A 19,952-nucleotide genomic window follows, 5' to 3' on the forward strand; every position below is an offset into this window, starting at 1 on the left:
TAACCCGTTCAAAACCCAACTATGATCCAAACACAAAAAAAATATATTTATTGTAATGGTGGATTTTAGTCTAATCATAAGCAATACAAACATATATAAAATACTTTATTGTGTTATTTGTTCTGTCCATGAATGACTATAAATTGTCTATAGAAACCTTCTTTAACAAACCACAATTTTTTTGTCAATTTCTAACCAATATCAATAAATGAAGTGATGCTTCTAGCATATTGTTTATATTTTGTATAATTTTAACACAAAAAAACACACTGATTGATATAAAAACAAAACAAAACAGGTGAACAGTTGTGAAATGTCCTCGCTATAATGGAATATCTCAGTGCAACCTCTTCTCTGTCTAAGCATCCTGGAAAAGTAATGTGCATTGGAATGGTTTTGAACGGGTTAAAACTCCCTCTATATCAGTCCCAGGACATTTAATGGAGTGTGGATGTACGCTGTTAACAAGCTCATAAATCTGGGATGTCAATTCTACACAGTCCAAACCCAGTTCAAGGATGCGGTCCACATGTGATTGTATGGGCTTACCTTGAAATAAATCTTATTGTCAGACACCACTTGAACTGTCGGACTTCAAGAAGTACATTGATAGCTTTATATATTTTCCTTCTTATTGTTTATTATGTGTGAACATAGAATGGCCTTCTTATATTCCAAAAAGCAGAACTGAACCATGTTAGTGTGTATTTTGCAACATTATACACTATTTGTCTTTATTGGATTGTATTATTACTTTTGTCAATTTGAGAAGACTGAGCCTCAGATATTGATTATGTGTTAGTTTGTGGGTTAAGTGGAATATGCTCAAATCCCACTTGAGCTCAAACTCGAAAAATGTTCAAAGTGGTGTCACAGGTGTCAGCTTGTGATATATTCTATGTGAACATTATGAACACACTCCAGATAATACGGTTTCTTCCAAAGTTCACAACACAGTTTAGTATAAGCTTTAGTATTTTGTATAATCCATGTTGCATAAATTGTGCTGTTGGGACAATGCACATTATTTCTGCCTGCTTAGCATCATTTTACAATAAGTCTAGACTTTGGCTTTTATGAATTAAATGACTTCACGTTTTGTATCTTAAAGCATTAGTGCGTTGCTTATTTAGCCGATGAGTAATTACAACAATACTGTCTGTGCATCTATTTGAGCCTTCAGTGATTGTACATGGATGTTATACGTTCTGCTGTACATCCAGGTTTATTATTAAAAGTAGAATCAACTTAAACATTTCTTGGGCATTTTTGAGATTTTACTGAGAAATACAGAGACAGTTTTGCAGAGCAGATAGGATTACTCTACTTTGTTTCAACTCATTTAGTGAGTTTTTATATGAAAAAGTTATACACTATAGATTTAAGTCAGCTTAGTTGAAAACTGTGGCCAAGAACACATATCTTAATTTCCATTTTCCAGCTCCTTCCACCGTAATATTTTTATTTGTTGGAATAGCTGAAGGTATGTTTTAAAAAGATTATTTAAGTGATCAGCCTGTTATTTGTGTCGTACCCATCCATCTCCAGTTGAGGGCAGCAATACTATTGAGAGGGATCTGATCCCCTTCGAATAAAGAAGCAGAGAAAGACATGGAGGAAAAGACAAGACAATGAAGATGTCTTTCGTTCAAGAAGAATAATGCAACCTTCAGGTGCACTTTGTAAGCAAGCTACTGATTTAAAATGGGGAAGGTTGGTCAGGCAAAGCAATAGTAAAATGATAAAAAGAAGACTTTCTCTGCCCACATTTCCCTAACCAAACACCTTTGTTATTTTTTTTTAAATTGCATTTTTTGACATGTTTAATTTGGTTTGGCGTTGAATGTCTTTGTTGAGCTTGTATTTCCTATTCTCTGCCTGAATTATATAAAAAGTTAAAAAAAATACAAATAAATGCAATGATATGTTGTGGAACCATCAATTGTCTGCAAGTGTTTGGTACAATTGAATTGCAATAAAATATGACATTTAGATGTAAAAACATATTGAAGAAATACCCTCATACTCTGTCTACAAACAGATAATTCAATTCTAAATCACTATCACCTAACTTCCAAAAGCAGCGTCCTTTGTTTTTGTCGCTAACACATTTAACAAAGTTCCCATTTGTGGTTGGTGCCTTCAAACGTGCCTTGAATTGCGATTTTCCCAGCGGTCCCTGAAGGCAGCCACAGAGACGGAAGGAAACCTGGCAACGCTGTCACAAAGCTAAGCCCGTGAATGCATCAGCTTTGTCAACATGCAGTTAAATGTTTACCTAGGGCGTTTAACATTTGATGTTTACTTCGCATCTCCATCAAACACGGCGTGTTAATAAACATAACAATGGACATTTTTAACGAGCCAAGCTAGCCTAGCTGGCAGACTTTATTTTTTTCTTCGTCGTTGGCCCTAGCTAACCAGAGGCTAGCTGTTGTTAGCTGTGAAACTGGTGAAGCTCCGTGAATATGGCGATTGTCTCTGGTTCCTGTGCCCGTGTGAACGGCTCTAGAAACGGGCCGTCGGTGTCGGCTACTCCCTCTGGAGCTGTCGGACAGTCCCAGCCTATGATAGCGGTGTGGGAATGGCAGGACGACCAGGGTTACTGGCGGCCCTACAGCGGGCAAGTGTGCGCACACATCGAGAGGAGCTTAGCACCGCGGGGTCATAGAGGAGGGGGACCCGGCTCAACGAGCATCTGCCTGGGACAATCAGACCCCAGCCTCTCGCAATACCTCATCGACATACCAAGCTTGAAACAATTTCGCCAGGACACAGGTACAATGACATTTACTTCCCGAATATACCAGCCTCATTTCAGTGATAATATTTTCCTTTTTTAGCCAAAAAAAACTCAGTTACCAGGCCAAGCTAACACAAAGCTAATGTTAGCGGCTTTGCATTTCTGTGTCAGGGTCGCTGTTGTTTTGGTGTTTACATGCTAAAGTTTAGACAGGGTGAAGTTATGAGATACAGACCACTCTGTTGGGCTTTTCTGTCATCTCACGTTAGCTAGCTTGTCCATATGGATTTGCTTTCAGTCGTCACATTGTTGACGTATGTCACAATAGTCCACTGAACAATAATATAAACGCAACACTTGTTTTTGCTCAAGACTTTGTCAACGTACACCAACGGCCAAGTTCTCTCTGTACTGTTCACAAATGTGTTCAAATCCATCCACATTTGTGCTGCTGTGTGATAAACTGCACATTTTAGAGTGGCCTTTTATTGTGATCACCAGCCTACGTCATACCTGTGCAATAATCATGTTGCCTAATCAGCATCTTGATATGCCACACCTGTCAGGTGGCTTATCAACGGACTCAAAGGGGAAGTACACACCAACACAGATTTAAGCAAATTTGAGAGAAATTGGCCTTTTGTGTACATAGAAAAAGTATTCAATCTTTAAAGTCAGCTCATGAAAAATTGAAGCAAAAACAAAAGTGTTGTTAAATATGTATGATTAGTGTGTTCAAATTAAAAACGGTTCAAATAAGGGAAGGTAAGACTTCTTACCTTTTCCCTGGACCAGGAAGTCATGTTTTATACAAAGTTGTCCCTGACCCAATGTTTATTGATTTGACTTTTTCTTTACAGTTTTGGTTTTTGGACTGTAAATGTGGATTTATTTTTACTTTATTTATTTATTTATTTGTAGTTGTCTAGATTTATATATATATAGGGGAAGGTGGGGTGATTTGTGCGTTTTGGAAGTTGCAAAACCCCTTGTTTCTAGAAAACCGTGGAAGAAATTGGAAATGTGACCACATATTTAAGAAGAGCCATCCATTTGACTCATCCTGTAAAGAAGGGAGACACAAGGAATAAGATATAAGCACATTTAAGCTCAAAAAACTGTGTTTTGCCTTTCAAAGTAAAATTTCCATGATCAAGGTTTTTTGATTATTGTGTCTGAACAATTATAGACACGTTTGAAAACATTTGACACATGTTTTAGTGCTTTGGTATGCTACACTTTGAGTCTATATAGTTAGCACAATGTCAACCCTAAATTGCTGCATCATGCCTATTATCCAAAATTCTGGGGATGGGGTGATTTGTGCGCAAGGGCCTGGGTGAGTTATAAGTAAGTAAGTAAGTAAAATGTATTTATAAAAGCACATTTATGACAGTTTGCACTGTCCAAAGTGCTGTACATAGTGCATTCAGTAGGTAAACAATGAAGGTACAATAACAATAACCAAAATAAAAGACGTAAAGCCCATACATCCACATAAACACAGATAGTAGTGCAGAGGTAAGATAGTTAATGGGGAGGAAACACCAGGGTGTACATATGGGTTTTGAGCCTTGATTTAAAGGCAGAAATGTAGGGGGAATCACATTTGTCAGGTGGCAGTTGGTTCCACAAGCACGGAGCAACTAGTGCAAAGTACATTTCTGAGAGTTGTGCCAGTGGCATGGCTGTATACGCTGGTCACCAAAAGAAAGTGATTGTCTACAGTAGCTCAGAAGAGAGTGACATCTCAATTCCACTTAACGACACCACTGATGAGAGTTCAGATGGCCAGAAAGATGATGATGGTGACTTTGTCATTGTGACACAATGACGCACAAATCACCCCACGTAGTGGGGTGATTTGTGCGTCAAGACAACTTTTTTTCCGAAAGCTATATTTCTTAAACAGTTTATTCCAGATCCAAAGTTTTTATTGCCAGGGATGCACAACATCCTGAACTATATGTACATATTTGAGTTGGAGACATAACTGTCAAGGCCTCACTTTAAAATCACTTTGAGTAAAAAGTTGCACAAATCACCCCACCTTCCCCTATCATTTATTTGTTGGTTTTTTAATATCAACATTGAAAATAGTTGGCCTACAATACAAGACCTCCCAGATGTGAAAATGTATATTTCACATTCTTGCAATCACTCAAAACCCAATTTCTTTTCATCTCCAGGAAAAACCCGCTCTGTGCGGCGGTCTCTGTTTGCCCAGTCGTCTGGCCTGGGCAGCGGGGTGTACTGGGAGTGGGCCAACGACGAGGGAGGGTGGACCCCCTACGAGACTCGCACCTCCATCCTGTTGGAACACAGCTACCAGGCCCGCCAAGGCACCGCAGACTTGAACACGCACGGATACAATTACATAGTGGACCTCACGTCATTGGCCCAGGTGAACAAATCTACGGGCTTTAGACGACAGGTGCGACGGCAGTGTAACCTCCCCTACCCTCTGGCCTCCTCCGGCCCCCCAGCCATCCCCTCGGGCCTGGCCTGCTCCTGCCAGCAGTGTCTGAGCCACAGCAGTACGGGACCCATACCCAGTCGATCCAGGCATTCCTTCTCTTCAGGCAGTCTGACCCGGCCTAGCCTACAGCAGGGCACGGGCCGGGCTGTAGCAGCAGCTCACCCCACCTCGGTCTACTCCCCGTACCCCAGGAGACCCCTCTCTGTGGGGGGGATGTCCTGGGGCAGCCCCTGGCCTCCTCCACCACCCTCTGGTAGTCAACTACCTCCCGCTCCGCTTATGACCAGCTCCGCCAGCGCCAACGGGTTAAGGTTGGTATCTGACATGTAGCGGGGGGGGGTTATGATTGTGCCCAATCCCAATTCACCCATTCGCCTTAGCCCTACCCGTCTCCAATGCACGTTCATGTATAGCGGTAGGGGCTTCACTGGTTTCCAAGACTTGTAATGCAAGCGGCAACTGCTCATGATGTAAGGGGTCTTGTAGTGACAGTGGTGTTCCATTTCATAGGGGTTTAGATTTCAACCCCCTATTCCCAGTCTATTTTGAGGGGCTAAGGGTACAGCAGAAAAGATAATCAGGATTTGGTATTGGTTTACAGTTTATTAACAGAGGAGTTAAGAGTGTAACATCAGCAGAATGGCCTTCCTCTAGCTCTGTGAAGCGTCCTGGGATGCATGATGTCATGACCTCCCTCTCCACCCTTCCCTTCCATTCTCCTCTGTCTTTCCTGTCTGTCTTTCCTGTCTGTCTGTCTGTCTGTCTGCGCTGTGGCCCTCTCTGTAAGTCAGGAACTATCACTAGCCGCAGCCCTGCACCGGCATGTCTGTTTAGGCTCAGATCCGGTGACTTTTGTCTGTGTCACCTTCCTTCTTTTTCTAATTATAACGGCTTAGCGAAAAACCGCTTTCAAAAATAAACTGCTTAGTGCTATAATGAATATGAAGTTCACTCACACTTTCGCTAGGCTCTAATTTCCTTCCGCATTAACTTTGATTTAGTGTATTAATTCCCAGCCGCTCGAAATGAATCATGGATGTTCTCTTCCGACCATACACACACACACACACACACACACACACACACACACACACACACACACACACACACACACACACACACACACACACACACACACACACACACACTCTGTGTTATGAACTCATCCATTTTATTTGTGGGGTCATTGCTCGCACTTTTCAATGATTACTCTGGAAAATCAATTACCACATGCATTATGTTGTCCGATAGTGTTCCCCCTATTTTGCATTGGTATATTATTATGTTTTATTTCTACAGGCAAGTCATTATTAAGAACAAGTTCTAATTTTTAATGGCAACCTGACAATATTATTAGGTATAGACAGTATATATATTTTCACGAAGTCAGTCAATGTTTTATTTTCAGTTATTTTACTGTATGTAAAACGCTGCTGCATGATAGTACTAAAATACACTCGGAAAAATATAAGATAAGAAAATCTTTGTCATATATATTTAATAGTAGTTTATACCCAATGCAAGGATTTTAATATTCATGTGGTTATGTCGAAGTCCTTTGCTCTGCTTTAAGATACACAGCCATGCATCCCACAGCCTGCATTTGACAGTAGGTTATCTGATGTCATAAGGGGCCTCATGTTATCAGTGACACATTTCCTCCTATTGTGTTCCCATGTCCTCCTATGTGGCTGATATAAGGGTAAAACATCCACACTGGGATTTGTATGTCATTTGAATGTTTTTTACATATAGAAAAACATTTGCTGTCTCCATCTTTATAAATTCTAAGGAGTAACTGCTTGTCTCAGTTTTATATTGTACATTTCGGAAAAATAACACATCATGTTGGAGCTCTGGGAAATTCTGATGGCCATTAGTTTTTTTTACTATTTCATGGTATTTTATAGTTGGACCTTTTTAATCGAAGAATTATGAAAGAAAATAATCGATAGATGCAGCCGGATTTGGATTTGATTTTTATTTTATTTTTTATCGTACTATACTACTGAAAGTTGCTAATGATTTGTTTCCAATGCTGTTCCTAATGTCACGTATCATTCTGAAACGTTCCTGTTCTGTGACGCAGATCCAAATAGGAAAAAAACTGAAATCCTTCAAAGTCTTTGTCATGTTCTTCCAGTTTGGTTCGTTGTTGCCGTGGTTTAACTGATTGAATGTCCCTGTGCTTGTCCCCTGTCCTGCAGTGTTCCCTCCATCTCTGTGCCCCTGAACGGATCCACCAGTGTCAGCTCGGCCCTGGCAGGTAAACAGCCCACTAACATCCCATACTCACTCTTACTCACTCTCAATGCTACACTGTTGAGTTGGTTGCAGCAGGTTTCGTTCGGTATACATTTTGTGGTTTTACATCAAGTGCCTTTTCCCATTTATGTTTGTCTTGTGAGTGTCAGTCTGTTTAGGAGCAGGGTGCCAAAAAAGGGTGTTAAAAACCTTCAGCTATTTTGCGCTGACATGCACGTGTCAATAAAGCATCTTAACCCAGAGGCTGACCACTGATATCCATATCCGTTCACACAAACAAACACAGTTAAGTAACTTTAATTTCGCTAACTTAATTATGACACCACAACGATTTTAACTACAAGAGGTAAGAGAGATTTGAGAAATAAATTCATATACAACCCCTATGGGTCTCTACAAAAATGAAGTTTGTATTTAAGCCTAAAGAGCCTTTGTGAGATAGACTCACACATTTTAAACTGCAGGGCATGGCGCAATTGCTAATGCTCAAAACATCCTTGTGTGCCCCCAAATTCCCAACTCTGCAGACATGTTCTTGAGAGCTGACACAAGTTTCCCAATGCACATTATTTGGCCCTGGAAGCAGGAGCATGATTAACTTAAGCTTTCAGTCCTTCACCGGTAAGACAGACAGTGTCCCAGAGCTCCTCCTGACACTGGTTTCTGTACCATGGCTCAGGGCCAAACAACATAAAAGAACAGAGACTACTACCAATGACTAACTAATGTTTGACACCTCTGTTGAATACATTAATGTTGATGTTAAAAATGTATCAGGGACGTTACTACATTTCTTATGATGGCAAAAAAAAAAAGAGCCGACGTGTTCTTGGCACAGACAGCAGCAGCCTCTTGTCATCACATGGGAAGTGGAATGTGTTTCATGAGAGTTTATTGTAATACATGCTTTACCAGATGTTTCAAATTTAAATGTGTAGTCAGGGATTCCGGAAAACACATGTTGTCAAAATCAGTGAATATCTCCTCATGATCTGCTACCAGTCCATGCTGTGTTAAAAATAGATAAGTGAAATCCAGTGTTAATACACAGCCTAGGCTCTGTAAACTGGTATGTAAACAACACATTTGCTAGCAACATGCCTGTTTAGTGTTTACAGAGCCTAGGCTGTGTATGAACACCATTTTTTTTGCAGCTCACCGATCGTGAAGAGACATTCACTGATTTTGACAAAAAGTCATTTTATAAACAAGCGTTCTCCAGAATAGCTGACTCCACCTTCAAGGACAGGGAGGCTCAACATTCCCCACCGTTAGAAAGAATTAAGGTCTTAGTTAACACTTAAATGGACATCACCCCATTAGATATGTGAGAAATGTGTATTTTTGCATTTCCCTCTCATATATCTCTTCTTTATTTTGCATGCTTCCCTGACCTTGTGGAATCATTCTGTCGCTTCTTATCAGACCACTTTCTTCCTCTTCTTCTAGCCTTCTTTTCTGCTTGTAGCACCGTGGAGGTTCCTGCTCTCCTCCTAAGATATTTGGGTTCTTATCAATAGAAAGGAAAATAATTCAGCAGAATACTAAACACTGTCTTGAAGCTAGTTATACCGCATCTTCTGTTCATTGCACCCACATCTGTCAGCATTATGCAAAATAATTCTTCTGCCATTTCATCATGTTTGAATATTAAACACAATAAAAAAAAATGTCAGTGTAATTCAGGAGAATATATACAGCTTCACTATGTGATAATGAAGCAGAGGGAACACAGCAACTATATCAATAGTCATTTTCTGTGAAGAAGAATATCATATTAGCTCAAGATGACAGGCAACTTGAGAAAGTTTTTAATCCTTATTTAACAGTGAAAAGGTTTACATAAATAGCCTTTCAGTAAAATCATAACTTATTTTTTATGTTTTAATTGGTGCGAGGGACAGTCTTGCACACAGGACCCGTTCCACAAAGGTGGAAATTAAATTACATGTGTGAAGTTACAGAGCGTAGCATCGGCAGTCGGCGAGTTCTAATTGCCTTAAAATGACCCTTATTGACGTGCAAAGTGAACGCTCACTCGGTTCTATTTTTTCCGGCTGCACACTTCTCAAATGATCCCTGAGTTTGTTGGCTGTGAGGAGGCCACTGCATCAATACAGGAATCCAGTGGAGCAGAACCTCATTAGGAGAAGCCACCGCACCGTGACTGTGTGGTGAATCATTTAAAGTGGAAGGGCGCTCAATGGCCTCCTCCAAATGTACAGTTTGAACTGTCATGAGTCAGTAATGAGCATTTAGTGGTAATCAGCTCTATATCTTAAACCCTTTACTAAAGCCTTTTCACTGTTAAACACATGCAAGTAATACGTCTGTGAAGGTGGTAGTTTTAAATTGCTAAAAAAATCATGTATTGGGGAGTGCGGACCAAAATGATCTTTTATAGGCAATTGAATCAGCCTTTTTTTAAACAATTTCTTTTAAATTTTTTGGAAAATATGGCACCAATTCTGGGAACATTTTCAAGTTTCAGTTAACGGTCGACTGCTAGTTAAGTACTACGAGTAAACTACTATAATGTAACCTTATCAATTGAAGCACAGATGTCAAGAAGTCAAAGTGATCTTCTGTAACTATGTTACTGTTTCGATGACTGAATACCACAGCAATGCGTGTCTTTACTTTGTTAATAGTAGTGTGACATTTGCTAATATTAGCCTCCGTTAGCTACTGATCATACCGGACTAAAGAAGGCTTTAGCAGCAAATTGAGCGAGAGTGTGTGTTATTACTCATGAGTTCAACTTTTAATTGTGAAACTACTTATAAGGCACTTAGTGTTGCCTTCGTCTGCATTGCCACAAGGATTGCGGTTGCCAGATTGATTGGTCTGACTTCCAGCTTCTGGACACCATTAATTCTCTTCACCACACTCCTAAGATAACATGTAGTTTCACTCTGCTGGATTAATGGCAGCTTCACACACAGTTACAAGTCCTGACTGCAAAAATCACTCTGAGAAGCACTGTGGTTCATAGTCAACAAATAAACCAAATCCACAGGTCAAACATGATCGCTTTGGTTTTATTTTGAAAAGACTTGATTATGTGTCTGACTCTGATGCTTTGAAAATTCAGCCACATCTCAAAACATTTGAATATTATGGAAAAGTAAAAAAAAAAATCTATGATTTAATTGAATTTTTTTTAACTTTTTTTATTTTAATATTGATGATAAGGGCTTATAGCGCACAACAATCCAGTATTTTGAAATATAGGAATATCACATAAGACCATTTAAAAAAAAATATATATATTTTTAATATGGGTATGTGGACCTCCTGAAAAGTATGGTCATTTATGCATTCAAAACTTTATTGGGGCTCCTTTTGCCTGAATTATTGCCTCAATGTTGCACCGCTGAGGTGTTATGGAAGTCTAGGGTGCATTGACTATATTTGATTATGAATCCTTTTTTTTAATGGTCTTCATGCAATAATCCAATATTTAGACTCACCGGATCGTTGGCATTTCTTTAAATTATTTTCTTGTTTATATGATTTTAAATTACAGAGCGAAAAAAAAAACTTTTCCATAACAATCAAAATGTTCTTGATGCCCCTTTGTTTGTTTGTTTGTGTGTGAATGAGTACACACCAGTTGCTGCTATACATTTCTCATACCTTTTTTGGTTTTATTCCTTTTTCTGCTCCTGCATAATCTCCACTTGCTCTCCCCCCCTCACCCGCTCCCCATCCCACCTCACCCCTCACCCCCCTCCCCTCCCCACCCCACTCCGCTCCAGGCATGGCCTCCATTTTGATGTCAGCTGTGGGACTCGGCGTGCACTTCACCACCACCACTTCTGCCCCCCTCCCTCTGCAACATCAGCAGCAGCAGCAGCAGCTACAGCAGCAGCAACAACCTGCTCCTTTCTCTCTACCTCCTCTTCCTCCTCCTCTCCTCCCCTCCAACAGCAGAGCCAGCAGTTCAGTTAGGAGAGCAAAGAGGCAGCACAGGAGAGGTACAGTGTAGCTACCGCTCCGCGACACCAAACGGCCCTTTTATGTTTTAATCTATTATTATTCTCTATTGTGGTAACACTGTCATGTGTCTTCATGTGTTCACACTAAGCTATCACAAAGTATCAGGGCCAAGTGAGGAAAAAAAAAAATAATATTACGAGAATAAATTCCCAATACAAGAAAAAGTTGAAATTTTACCAGTAAAAAAAGGTCAAATTTTAAGGCAGAGTGTTATTTTTAGAGTGAAATATCCGAACGTGGAGCATCTTGTGAAGGTTATTCAACACTTTTTCAGTGGTTTGACAAGGATGCCTCCATTAGACTGCTCTCGTCATCGCTTTGTAGGTCACCGCTAATGTTTTCCTGAAGTATTATTTTCTATTTTTCAGAAAATTACGACTTTATTCACATTTTTTATTTATTTTTATTCTTCCACGACATGGCCTTATAACGTAATGGTACTAAATCCACTGCTGCAACTGCTTTAAAATGAGCAGATAAGCGTGGGGCAATGTGCTCCGAAGTGACCTTTTTAAAATCAGACTTCTTCTGACCTCTCTGCTGCTTCCCCATTCCAGTTCCATTATATCAGCTGCTTACACACACACACCATACAATCCTGCATCTCCTTTAGTTATTCGTTTGCACTCGGAAAAATGTAAATTGCAGCACTTTTAGCAGTCCCTCGACCATTCACCAACAAACAAATAAGATGCTGGGAGTACATGAAGTGCAAAATGTGGAATAGTGCAAACACTGCCTTCATGTGTGTACGTTTTGTCTCTAGAATATTGTGAAACCTACTACTGTAGCCTGGATTAGTTTATCCACATGTCGATGCACAGATGGGTAAAGAAACCAAAGGAAAACAAACATAACAAACGATGGCTCACTGAATAGTTTAAATACGAGGGATTTGCTCATAGATAAGTTAACATTGTTTGCCAGTAAAAAAAAAAAAAAAAAAAAATTCTGTTTGTGCCTTTTTGATTCTTTAATTTTTTCCATCTTTGCATTTTCCATGACAAATTCCACCTCCTCCACTCTCATCGTCTGCCATCTAGAACTTGAATAGCTCAAGGTCTCACAGAAGCTTTTCCTACACAGACTTGACACTCACATGTGTGTTGTTGTATGTGAAAGAGTACGGCAGTATTATCCTCTTATGGCAGCCACTTGTTGAATTTTAGGATCTTTGATTAGCACAAACCTGGACTCATTTATTTGTATGTAGCAGATTCAGAAAGACTAAAACGAAAAAAATAAAAATAAAATACCTCACACAGCCATTATTTGAAATTCTAGATTTTGATTGTGAATTCCTTTCTCTTATGAAGAAAAATCATTCCATCTCATCCCATCACAGTCTCATCTATGTGTGTGGCGAGTGCATTTCAGCTGATTTATCTAGTTTTTGTATTTTCTCTTCTCTCTGTCCAGCCTCGACACAGAGAGCGGAGGACGTGATCCAGCGCTACATGGAGGTGGTGGCCGGAGCACAGGAACAGGTAAATGTTTCAGACTCATTCAAACACTCTTTATAAAGGTCAGCTGTAGGGGGGACCCTGAAGAGTAGCAACATTTGTACAGTATTCTGGCTGTATGGGGGCGCTGGATGTCTGAAAGTCTCTCCCTATGAAATAATGATAGAAAATAACTCTTTTAATCTATCTCCTTAGTGTGGTAGACGAGGTCGCGATGAAATTCATTCCTATGGCAAGTTAAAAAGACCAACTGTAAATGGGTGTTTTCGCCAAAAAAAGTGGAAGCCAACGTCGCATATGAGTATATGGATCAATCAGCAAAAAAATAAAATTTAGGCAAGATTCGACCAATCAGATTCGACTATGCAGATTCTTAGTCAGGGGACATCCCTAGTCAGCTGTGAACTGATACAAGTGCATGAATAGATTGTTCATTTGTAAAATAATCAAGTTTTTATTCATTAATTATGACAGTAAACTCACAGCCCCCTTGTCCCCCTTTAGGACTGTATAATCTGCATGGATCAACTGTCCAACCCGTCAGGCTACGAGCTGCCTTCCACAGAGGAGGGAGGCCCCAGCATCCAGCCCGACACCGTGGGCAAATTCATCAAATGTGGACACTCCCTTCATATGCTCTGCATGCTGGCCATGTACAACAACGGGACAAAGGTACACAGCTGCTGCAGCCTCCTGCGTACATGCTTTTTCTCTCTGTTTTGTTTTTATCATTCTGCAGACAAATTGTTGGCAACGTTACAAAGTGATGTAACGCCCTTTCCTGCACAGATTGATCTGAAAAGTCCTTTTGGATTTGAAATAAGTTCATTAACTAACTTTTTTGGCTTATGATTCTAATCAAGTTACTGATAAAAATTGCTTTATATTTGTATGGGGTAAAACATAAAAAAACGTGGTATGGTCCTTTAAGCTATAAGAGAACAGACTGTTTCCCAGAATAGGTGCTGTAATGTCTATTGCTTTTTATTGCAGGGGTATTTTTTAAAGGTGTAGTGTTTAAACTGAATATCATATAACTACATCATATGCCATTAGTACAAGCATCAATGCAGTACTGGTTGGGGGGGGGGCGGCGACAACATAACAAAAGTCTCATCATTGGATCGATGAATATCCGATCAGCTGGTTTAACCTGTTAGTATTGATCCTGTCTCCGTGGTTACTGTGTGTCCTCAGGACGGCAGTCTGCAGTGTCCCTCCTGTAAGACAATCTACGGAGAGAAGACGGGCACGCAGCCCAAAGGCAAGATGGAGATCTACAGCATCGGACAGTCACTGCCCGGACACCCAGACTGTGGCACTATACAGATCATCTACAGCATACCACCGGGCTTACAGGTACCACTAGCTACTGCTGCTCTGTCAAGGGTGTGAAGTAAAAAAACTAACAATATATGCAGAGGCAGGGCGCGTCTTTTAGATTTTTCCCCGTTTAGTTTCCCCATACATTCCAATGGATATAACTTTTCCAGGATGCTTAGACAGAGAAGAAGCAGGACATTGGATTGGTTGCAATTACACATCCCAACATTACACCCAAAAGTGACATTCATTGTGCGGGAACATCTTAAGCCTTGAATTACATTAAAACTATTGAGATAATGCAATTATTGATACCACATCCTACATTAAAGCAATTAGCCCCTTAAACCGTAAATGATTACACTAATTGGAGAAAGATATTACGTTTTGGGCTCAGCACTTAGTTACATTGTCGACCTGTTATTATATTTGGGTATTATACTTTTTTTTTTTAATTAAATTTTGGTGTGTTGTTACATTTCGTGCTCTTATAAGTCTTCAAAGTTTTTTTATGTCGTTTTCAGTTTTTATGGAATTTCACACAACTCTGTGTGGCGTGTTTTGCCGCCACCGATAAAAATACATTTGTGACGACGAGTGAAAAACGATTCAAAGACGTCTTAACTGTAGAAAGGAAACCTGGAGCCAAATCACTCGTCACTCTGCCAAGTATTCCCCGAGCCACTGAGAGTTGTGATGAGGAACTCGGGCAAACGTGTGTGACTTATGTAGAACATAAATGTGAGATTTAAGATATGCTCTTCTAAAAGTATTAAAAAAGTTTGTCCTCTCCCCAGACTAACACTATATCAGGCAAACACTCACAGCAGGACTAGTCTGAAAACTTTTTTCACATCTCCAAAAAAGTCCTTTTCAAAAAAATAGGTGTTGGAGAAAGTTGTTCTCTAATGGACACTGAACATGAGAAAATAATAACTTAAAAGTTCTTGTATGCAGACTAGTAATTCCTGCTGTGTGTGTGTGTGTGTGTGCGTGCGTGTGCGTGTGTGTGTGTGTGTGTGTGTGTGTGTGTGTGTGTGTGTGTGTGTGTGTGTGTGTGTGTGTGTGTGTGTGTGTGTGTGTGTGTGTGTGTGTGTGTGTGTGTGTGTGTGTGTGTGTGTGTGTGTGTGTGTGTGTGTGTGTGTGTGTGTGTGTGTGTGTGGTTCACTGACCCTCTCCTATGTTGCTTTGGGGTCTTTTTGGAAAACTTCAATTTCTTTCTGTAACCATGGTTGCAGGTAACCACATCCCTGATCTGGAGTGACACCCAGTTGAATCAGATTTGTATTGAGCTGTTGTTCTACCGTTAACCAATCTCCAAAACACTTTATTAGATTATTCTATCGTTCCAACTGTTCTCTAGTATTAAACGTTTCAATCTCCTCCTCCTCCACCAGGGCTCGGAGCATCCCAACCCAGGACAGCCCTTCAGCTGCAGAGGCTTCCCTCGCTTCTGCTTTCTACCAGACAATGACAAGGGACGCAAGGTAAGATACAGCAGGATTATACACCCATACTAGAGGTCTCAGTATTTCTGCAGTAAATTGGAGCGGGTCTGCCAATGATCGAAGGGTTGGTGGTTCGATCCCCGCCCTGCCACTTGTGTCATGGTTGTTGTGTCCTTGGGAAAGACACTTCACCCCCCCCCCCCCCCTCCCCCACCCTTGCCTTGTGTGAATGTCGATAGTTAGCCTGCTATCGGTGTATGAATGTGTGTGTGAATGGTAACGTGTAAATGAGAACAGGTGCAAAAGAGTCTCCGGTCTCGAAGGGATTTACCCGTATAAATAAAGGTTGAAAAAACAAAAAAACATAATAGGGTAGTTCATGGTTTTACAATTAATACCATCAGTTAAACAGTAAAGAAAAACCCCTTTGTTATACATGTCTATTTACTACACTTACAAATAACCACGTGCAGATGGGTGAATTGATGAAGTTTTAGCTTTTTAATTTTTTTTTTTACTGATCCCAAAAGATCTTCTCTCAAAGATGAACAGACTTGATTAAAACGGTAAAACACAATAACTCAGTTGCACATTATCTGCATTTCCCCCTTCATATGGGAACAGTGAACTTTAACAGAACATTCCGATGGTGGGGGTCTGTAATGTTAAAATGACGTTGCCAGGGCTCATTGTGGCAAGGGAGCCCCACACTAGGCTACATTTAGTCTTTTCAGTTAACAGTTAATGATCAGTTAATGAGCGTCAGTTAGCGGTTCAGAAAGAAAAAAAACATTCAAAATGGACATTCCAAAGCACAACACTGATCCATGGTCTACTGCTGCTACAATCAATCAATACGCTGGGTCACACTGTTACCATAGAACCAGAGCTCTAGAGACCAACCTGACTCTTCCGGTTTACACACTAGTCTCAGTGCCATTAACACAGCCCTGTGCAGAATGCTCCATCAGGGTTTCACTGTGATTAAATTAAGAAATAGTTTGGGCCATTACAAAAGTTGTGTTTCCGTGGTGAATTAGTGGCTCATCTCCTGCAGCTTCTCTCTCTCTCTCTCTCTCTCTCTCTCTCTCTCTCTCTCTCTCTCTCTCTCTCTCTCTCTAAACCGCTATAAATAATCTCTGATGTAATTCACCAAAGGAAAATTGGATTAAATTATTCCCCATGTAGTTTTTTTTTTATTGACTGTATCTCAGACTGGGATGGGTTAGACGCCTAATGGAAAAAATATCTGAAAACGGACCGTCCCACAGCAGCAGTAATCAAGTACAGTATGTGGATGGATGTTGGTAGTCGTATCCACTTAAGCGTATACTCCTTCAGTATATATTGATGGTAAAATGCACATGTAGTATTCCAATAATTTCAATCAATGCCATTATCTTATGATCCCGAGGAAACAAAGCTGTTTACTCTCAACACCTATAATATGAAACCCTGTTATCTGGTGGCTTCTCCCCTTCAATCAATCAATCAATCAATCAATCAATCAATCAATCAATCAATCAATCAATCAATCAAACTTTATTTACAGAGCACTTTTCATACAGGTAAATGTAACACAAAGTACTTATTGCCCTTACGACATCATAACACGGTGAGAAATCTGACTAGACTTTTTGAACACAGGCTTCAGGTTGAGAAAAACACCAGGGACCAATATGAATGTTGAAAAAACAATATCTTATTTTGTACAGTAGGTGACCTTTAAATAAATCGGATTTACAAGCATGGCCTTTACTCAGCTTATGTATCAGAGCTGCAGCAAACCATTATTCTATTTTTTGTGAAATTACATATTTATATATTTCGCATGGCACAGATATTTTACAAACAAATAAAGGTTAATTAATGAAAAAACAAACAAAGAAAAAAACTTTTTTCTTGAAAAATTGTCTAGAAAATTTAAGAAAATAGTGAAAAAACATTCATCTCCCCTCATAGTTAAGTTACTTTATTAGTCAATGGTTACATTAAAATTAGTCTTTTCTCATATCCCCTATCAAGTTACCACACTTCAGAGGGGGTCAGAGCGCAGGGTCAGCCATAGTACAGCGCCCCTGGAGCCGTTTGGGGGTTACGTGTCTTGCTCAAAGACACAATGGTAGAGATGGTGGGCACCGTAGACATAACACCAGCCACTGCTAGTTTTACTACTAACACCCTCCTGTCCGGTGACGGGGATTGAACCAGCGACCTCATGGTTACTGTTTCGGCAACCTTTGTCCTCTAGGCCATCCTAATATCTCCCTCCTTGCCTCCCTGTTGTAAAGGTACTGGAGCTGTTGAAGGTGGCGTGGATGCGTCGGCTCATCTTCACAGTGGGGACGTCCAGCACCACGGGAGAGCCGGACACGGTGGTGTGGAACAACATCCACCACAAGACAGAGATGATGTCCAACATGTCCGGACACGGCTACCCAGACCCAAACTACCTGGACAATGTGCTGTCAGAGCTGGCCTCTCAGGGCGTCACAGAGGACTGCCTCAAGGCTACGGGCAGCGCAGGCAGTAGTAGCTAGGTCATGGCTCAGAGCTACACGAACAAACAGACAGACACACACAAACACACACACAGACATTTATACAGACACAGAAACACACACACAACGCCACAAAAAAGCAGTCGCAAATGGCCCAAATTATCCTCATTTGGAAGCAAAAACCTTGGTCCACCCCCACAGCAGTACACACACGCACATACGCACACACACACACACACACACACACACACACACACACACACACACACAGACTTTCTATCACCGATGAGTTAACCCCTTCAACATCCACATATACGGCCAGGTTTGACCTTGTTGACTTTCTGTTCGTTTTGATCCATGTCTACATCTGCACAAATCTCTTTGAGCGAATGGAGCCGGTTAGAAAAATAAATACAAATAATGTCTTGAAGCTTCTCTGGAAGACGGCAAAGTGGAGTGGTTTTCGCTTGGAAAGATCCACGCTCCACTACATTCCTGCTCTCCACATATTCCAGTGAACTGAACTCAGATAACAACAGACACTCCCCCCTCTTGCTGTGAGCCTCTTTCATCATACACCTCCAAACACTGGAGAACGTGTTCTTGTTATATTCAGTTTTTTTAATCACCCACCCATCTGTATCCACAGTTCCTTTGAGAATTGCAGCTTACAGTTGGGATTTGAAAAAAAAAATCTCATGAAGCACTTTAGTTCTCACGGTGCATTTAGCTGACATGATGTGATTTTTTTTTTCTTCCTTGCAAAAGAAGAGCAGGTAACTTTTAGTTTTTTTTTTCAAATTGGGAAGTTATGCAATTGAAGTGTTTCTGCTGAAAAAACCCTTTGTCACAAATCACACTGAACCTTCTAGTAGCAAAAGTGAGTATATATTATTATTAGCCTATTTGATGACAAGATGTTACATTACTGATGTAAATAAACAATACAAAAAAAAAAATTAAACAGAAAATATTGTGAAAAAAAAGGTTGTGTCCACAGATGACAGTCAAGGAGAATTAAATGGTGTATTTTTTTAACATCAAAACTAAATCTAATGTTGAGGAATTTGTTGCCTGATGCACTTACATCTAGATTTTCTTTTTTTTCGGGTGGTTTTTTGGATTTGCAGAAACGATGCCTAGCGGGTGTTCTGCGGGCCAATGTTTTTGTCACTTAAAGTTAGTTTGTGTTGCCATGTATCGAGATGAGATGTATATGATGACCTCATATATGTCTGGACAACTTCAATCCTTCCGTGGAAAATGGAAAAAGATGCGAAAATGGGCCGCTGAGATGGGAAAACAAAATAGGAAAAAAAAAAAAACTCTGGATTCAGGAAAGACTTTACAGTGTGACAATCAAGGTCTTTGAACCCATCTTGATTATAACAAAGACATTTGAAGCACAGTGGCGGTAACCAGTCCGGCCGGCTTCAAACTCGCCTCCTGTATTCACGTGAATTACTCTGCTCACAGTACCGCAGCAGCACAGTGGCTGAACTGAGTCTCTTAACATCATGTATACAAGCAAAAGTGGAAAAAAAATAAAAGTCTGCAATAAAGAAATAAGTCAAAATGAATCTTTACTCGATCTGTGATTTTGGTTTCTGTCTGAGTGACCCTGGTTAAGAATAAAATTGTTGGGGGCTGCCTTAGCTCAGTTGGTAGGGCGTCCCCCTCATGGGCCTCGGCCAGCAGCGGACCCGGGTTTGATTCCAGCCCGCGGTC

At 40.4% G+C, this 19,952-nt stretch overlaps 1 protein-coding gene across 2 annotated transcripts; it reads left to right on the forward strand.

Annotated features, from left to right (window-relative positions):
- Positions 1-2,213: 2,213 nt before the first annotated feature.
- dtx2 (deltex 2, E3 ubiquitin ligase) lies at positions 2,214-19,784 on the forward strand. 2 transcript variants are annotated; one of them, XM_080041042.1, is made up of 9 exons: positions 2,214-2,778; positions 4,933-5,533; positions 7,430-7,488; positions 11,249-11,467; positions 12,909-12,976; positions 13,457-13,624; positions 14,150-14,311; positions 15,673-15,762; positions 18,015-19,784. In XM_080041042.1, the coding sequence occupies exons 1-9, from the start codon at positions 2,469-2,471 to the stop codon at positions 18,261-18,263; spliced, it is 1,926 nt and encodes a 641-aa protein (XP_079897168.1). In that variant the 5' UTR covers positions 2,214-2,468; the 3' UTR covers positions 18,264-19,784. The 2 variants fall into 2 exon arrangements, with proteins under 2 accessions (XP_079897168.1, XP_079897169.1); XM_080041043.1 differs by lacking the exon at positions 11,249-11,467.
- The last annotated feature ends 168 nt before the right edge of the window (positions 19,785-19,952 follow it).

The sequence above is a fragment of the Ammodytes marinus genome (assembly GCF_949987685.1).
Source record: "Ammodytes marinus genome assembly, chromosome: 14".
Classification (NCBI taxonomy): Eukaryota; Metazoa; Chordata; class Actinopteri; order Uranoscopiformes; family Ammodytidae; genus Ammodytes; species Ammodytes marinus.